At 40.3% G+C, this 5762-nt stretch overlaps 1 protein-coding gene across 1 annotated transcript in view; it reads right to left on the bottom strand.

Moving 5' to 3' along the window:
- Positions 1-295: 295 nt before the first annotated feature.
- LOC109938910 (RNA-binding protein 4B-like) overlaps positions 296-5762 on the bottom strand; it is a 204992-nt gene continuing 199525 nt past the window's right edge. Inside the window, exon 4 of the mRNA XM_048616959.1 lies at positions 296-468. Coding sequence (XP_048472916.1) covers positions 317-468 — 152 coding nt within the window. The 3' untranslated portion in view covers positions 296-316. The remainder of the gene's footprint in view (positions 469-5762) is intronic.

The raw sequence follows: 5762 nt of genomic DNA, 5'->3' as shown, positions 1-5762 counted from the left end.
CCACCATGTCTGTGCTGACCATGATGCTATTCTAAACTAATCCCAGGTACCTATACATGGCCCATATCCCTCTACTCTCTGCCTATTTATGTGTCTTACCTAAATGCCCCTTAAATGTTGCTATCATATCTGTTTCTACCACTCCCCTGCCAGCTTGTCTTGATCATTTTATGAACTGGTGGTTTGACTTTGCCATCCACTTTCCGGGTTGGTTGATTGAGGTTTTCAGAAGTTAATTCAAGACAAAGAATAAATGAAAATTTGTCTGAGATTTTATTGCCAACTTGGTCTTCTGCTTTGGCATTTGCTCTCTCTGTTACTTTCTCCATAATTTTCTTTGGTCCATTGCTGTTATACATGCAGTCATATTCATAATCAAAATGATATTTAATTTCATCGCAACAAAAGCAGTAACGAATAACACAAGATTTGTAGGCAGGCAAATGATGTGGAAAGGCCACCGATGAGCTGTTGAGACAAATGGAGAGATAAGAAAATGATTTTAATTGAAGACCATCAAGAAATTTGTTGGAAAATGAACATAATCTTGACAGGTAAACAAAAAAATTTAAAGGGTTACAAAGCTTTATTTTGGCGAATTTGTTTTGCACCTGCAATTTACACTTGTTAATACTCAACAACCAGAGGGACCATCAGAAGACAGGAATATTTTTCCTGATTAATTTTTCCAGACTGAATCAATTATGCCATCATTTAAAAAAGGACACGACAACAATATGGAGTTTCCTTTACATGAAATATACTGCTAGGAACAAAACTACTCCATCATTTAGGACAAAGAAATTTTAGAATCTCTTTAAAAAGAATTTGAATATTAACTGCTAAATACATTTAACAGTTCAACATCATGATGTGGTTAGGATACACTGTCCAAAGGAGAAAGTAACAGCCTGGGAGGAGAATGTTACTGAATGGTGCTGTATGTAATAAGTTAGCTGCCAAAGTATGCAGAATGTAATAAGTTGCTGCATTTTGGGTAATGTTTACTAAAAACCTTTACCACTGTGATAAATTTTCATTCTTTATGGTGAAGGTCCACTGTTGTGACAATTATAAGGGTTTTAAATTGTTACCATTTAGGAACATAGCTTTAAATTTGGGGTAAATGAAAGGGGTGGTGTCATCTATTCTGATGTTTGCCTGGTCATAAGTCAGCGAGGCTTGATTATTGGATGGCCAAAAATATTCAGGTTACTGACTGAGCAGAGGCTGCAAGATGTTTAATTTTGGAGCAAATGGCAATACATTCTGAGTTTTCATTGAGTAGATTCTGGGTCTCTCAGGTAGCAGAAAAACACTGACAGCTCTGGGTTGTAAACAGTTGGTTGTCCACTTATGAAGTAGAATTGTGAAAAGGTAACTGATTAGCATATTTAGTAGATGCAAAATGTATGTATTTCACATTTCAAAGGAAAGATGCCAGAGGAAGATCTTTTCAGACTGGATTACTCGCTCCTTACAAATCAATAAATGTCATAGATAAACAACAAATATTCCCAAAAAGGCTGGTTGACTTTGTAAGCTGCAACAGCTGGATTGCAGGATTGAAATGGCCTTTAATCAAAGAGATGCATCTTGCAGTCTTCAATGGATTGCGGGAGACTTTTTCTAGAATGGCCCTTAACCAGACATTTGTTTTAATCTTAGAGGAGATAACACTTTTGACAACGCAAGTGCAATAGATGCAAGACTTTCAAACAGGCTTTCACAAAGGATTCCACATGATAGACCAATGGATAAGTTCTGACAACATGTGTTCGGGTCTAGTAGAACAATAGGTTGCTAGCTAGTTGCTTTCTGATGGGGCTAAAGTGTAGCAATTCATTGGAACTGAAATTAGGAAAATGGAGTTCCACAAACATCAAAGCTGGAACCACAGCTGTTTACAACTTCCATTTAAAAAATTCTCTGGAACCAAGGAAAAGTAATTTCTAAATGTACGTATGACAGCAAATTGGTGTGAAGATTGCTGATATCAAGGAGAGCTACAATGAAGTTGACTCATGGCATCTTTCTGTTGTTTTGTGCAGACACCAATGGGGTGCAGTTAGCTCAGTTTGCTGGGCAGTTAGTTTGCAATGCAGTTTCATGCTAACAGTACGGGTTCAATTCCTGCATCAGCTGAGGTTGGGATGAAGATCCCATCTTCTCAATCTTGCTCTTTACATGGCTGTCATGTAAAACCACAATTAATTGTTTCTCTAATCTCATGAGAGACCAGCTCTATAGTACTTTGGGACTATGATGACTTAGATCATAAGATAGACAAGCAAAATTGGGCCATTTGGCCCATTGAGTCTGCTCTGCCATTTGATCATGGCTGATAAGTTTCCAAAATCTTTCGCCATGAAGAATGAAAGCTCATCATGGTGCTGTAGATTCTTCATCCACATTACCAAAATTGTAACTACTTGTTACATTCCATATGCCTTAATAGGCTCTTGATTAATAAGTGGTTGGAGGGTTCTGGGGAGAAAGCAGGAGAATGGAGTTCGTGTAGTTTAGTTATCTGTCCTCCATGCTGTGTTAGCACTCGTCTCTTTATCCCTTGGTAATAGAGTGCAGGATTACCCCAGATTCTGCAGTCACTGTCTGCACACAGCAAAAATGTCTACATAATGAAAACTTGGTGTAACACTTCACCTTTCAAACACTGGACCTTAAATCACTCAGCATTATTTCTTTATTAACTTTCCAGATTGAATGCACCAGGAAGGGAAATGTTATGATCTCCCAGGACAAACAGTCTGGGTACTACATTCATCACGGTAAACTCACATTTTCATTGAAAAAATTGTATACATTATCATTTGCATTGAGTGTTGCACAGTACATTCACAACAGTTTTCATTTACTAGCAGACACACCCCATAGGCTATAAATCACACTTGTCTTTTAATTCCAATTCAAAATCCAAAATAGCCTGCACTCTGATTGGTTCCTCAAAATACCACTTCAAAGTGGGGCGGCATGATCGCTCAGTGGTTTGCATTGCTGCCTCCAAGGTTACCTGGGTTCAATTCCACCCTTGGGTGACTGTCTCTGTGGAGTTTGCACATTCTTCCCATGTCTGCATGGGTTTTCACTGGGTGCTCTGGTTTCCTTCCACATATATGTACAAGTTAGGTACATTGGCCATGCTAAATTGCCCATAGTGTCCAGGGATATGTAGGTTAGGTCTGTTAGCCATGGGAAAGGCAGGGTTACGGGGATAGTGTAAGGGGATGGCTCTAAATGGAATGCTCTGCGAATGGTTGGTGTAGACATGTTGCACTGAGTGACCTTTTTCCACTCTGTAGGGATACTAAGAAGAATCATCCCCTAATTGCCAATATCATTAATCCAGGCTATAAGCTTATTGAAAGCACCCATGATTATTGTTGTGCTTTTCCAATAAGCCCACAGTATTTCATAGTGTGTACTGTGCCCCATTGCAGAAATATTATTTGGGAACTTTCCTTGAGGTGGCAAAGAGATCTTTTCTGGCCTTAACAAGAAAAACAAGGTTGATTAAATTGGTGAGTAAATTATAAGTGGAATGCCTGAGAAGGCTAAGAGGGCAGAAACAATTGAAGGACTAGCGCAACATTTGAGTTTGATGGAGATGCACGGCATCAAGTGGTGAGAAAAGGAATCAGTTCTCATTGATTTACAGTGAAAGCAGCTTGAGCACGAGGGAAAATAAATTAAAAGCTAGAGGTGGAATTCAAAGGATAAAAAAAGACAAGGAAAAAGCATTACATAAAAAAACAGGAAGAAAAATGGTTTTGCAATGAGAAGGTCAACCAATATTCAAGAAATATTGATAAATATTGATACTGATAAAAATGGAGTGCCTTTTTTGGCACAGTTGCAAAATCCACAGAGAAATTTTGAAGTTCTAATGAAGGGTCACTCGACCCGAAATGTTAATTCTGATTCCTCTCCACGGATGCTGCCAGATCTGTTGAGATTTTCCAGCAATTTCTGTTTTTGCTTCTGATTTACAGCATCTGCAGTTCATTCGGTTTTTATCAAGTTTCTGGAAGTGTATTCTGACAGTGAAGTATACGTTTTTGGGCCTCACCTGTCACCTTGCATGTACAACCCCTGTTTACCTTTGTCACTTCAATTAGGTCCGCTATTTTGTTAAATGACTTAAAGAATAGGCCCATATCCTTTTCCTCAAATTTTGGTAGGGCCTGTACAAATTTAAGTATTTCCTTACTTGACTTTAGATTATAACTAGAATTTTCCATATCAGAGACCTTTTCCTCTTCGAAAGGCCTCTTTTACATAACATATCATTCCAAGCTTAAATTTCTCTCTTTCTCTCTCCTCAAATGTGGAATCACAGGTAGATAGGGTAGTGAAGAAGGTGTTTGTTGTGCTTGCCGTTATTGGTCAGTGCATTGAACATAGGATATACATTGAACATGTTGCAGCTGTATAGGATATTGGTTAGGCCACTTCTGCACTACTGAGTGCAATTCTGGTCTCCCTGCTATAGGAAAGATGACACTTGAAAGGATTCAGAAAAGATTTACAAAGATGTTGCCAGGGTTGGAGGTTTTGAGCTACAGGAAGAGCCTGAATAGGCTGAGACTATCCTTCCTGAAGCATCAGAGGCTGAGGGATGACCTTATGGAAATTCATAAAATCATGAGGGGAAGAGATTAGGTGAATAGCCAAGGTCTTTTGCCCAGAGTAGCGGAGACCAAAACTAGATGGCATAGGTTTAAGTTGAGAGGGGAAAGATTTAAAAGGGACCTGAGAGCACGTTTTCGTGAGGAGTGTGGTACGTGTATGAAATGAGCTGCCAGAGGAAGTGGTGGAGGGGTGAGTACAATTGCAACATTTAAAAGGCGTCTGCATGGGTATATGAATAGTTAAGGCTTAGAGGGGTATGGGCCAAATGCTGGCAAATGGGACTAGATTAATGTTGAATATCTGGTGGGCATGGACACATTGCACCAAAGGGTTTGTGTCTGTTCTCTACCTTTTTATGACTCTATTCCCCTTGACAGTTTTGGATTTTAATTGAACTCTTTCTGCTGCAGCATGCTGGTTTATAATCCATTATCTTTTTCAGGAGTGGCATTTTGCATTGGTGGTGGTCCAGTATCTTCACTAATAAGGAATTTCTCTGCCACAATGGTGACACAGAATACTGGTGGTGAGGTGACTTGGTCAAAGATCATAGAATCCCTACAGTGTGGAAACAGGCCCTTCGGCCCAACAAGTCCACACCGCTCCTCAGAGTATCCCACCCAGACCCATCCCTCATAATGCACCTAATCTACACATTCCTGGACACTATGGGCAATTTAGCATGGCCAATCCATCTAACCTGCATATCTTTGGACTGTGGGAGGAAACTGGAGCACCCAGAGGAAACCCACGCAGACATGGGGAGAATGTGCAAACTCCACACAGTCACCTGAAGGTGGAATCGAACCTGGGTCCCCACTTGTCAGACCTGATGCTGGAACACCACTTGCTCTGAAGAATGAGAGGCAACCTTAATTGAAACACACAGGATTCTCAGGGGACTTGGCAGGGTAGATGTGGAAAGGTTGTTTCCCCTTGTTGAAGACTCTATGATCAGAGGGCATAGTGTCAGAACAAGGTGTGGCACATCCAAGCAGAGATCTGGAGGAGATAGTAGGAACTGCAGATGCTGGAGAATCCGAGACAACAAGGTGCAGGGCTGGATGAACACAGCAGGCCAAGCAGCATCCTAGGAGCAGAGAGGCTGACGT

The sequence above is a fragment of the Rhincodon typus genome, chromosome 35 (assembly GCF_021869965.1).
Source record: "Rhincodon typus isolate 14 chromosome 35, sRhiTyp1.1, whole genome shotgun sequence".
In the NCBI taxonomy this organism is placed as follows: domain Eukaryota; kingdom Metazoa; phylum Chordata; class Chondrichthyes; order Orectolobiformes; family Rhincodontidae; genus Rhincodon; species Rhincodon typus.
This window is presented reverse-complemented; position numbering and strand designations above follow the sequence as displayed.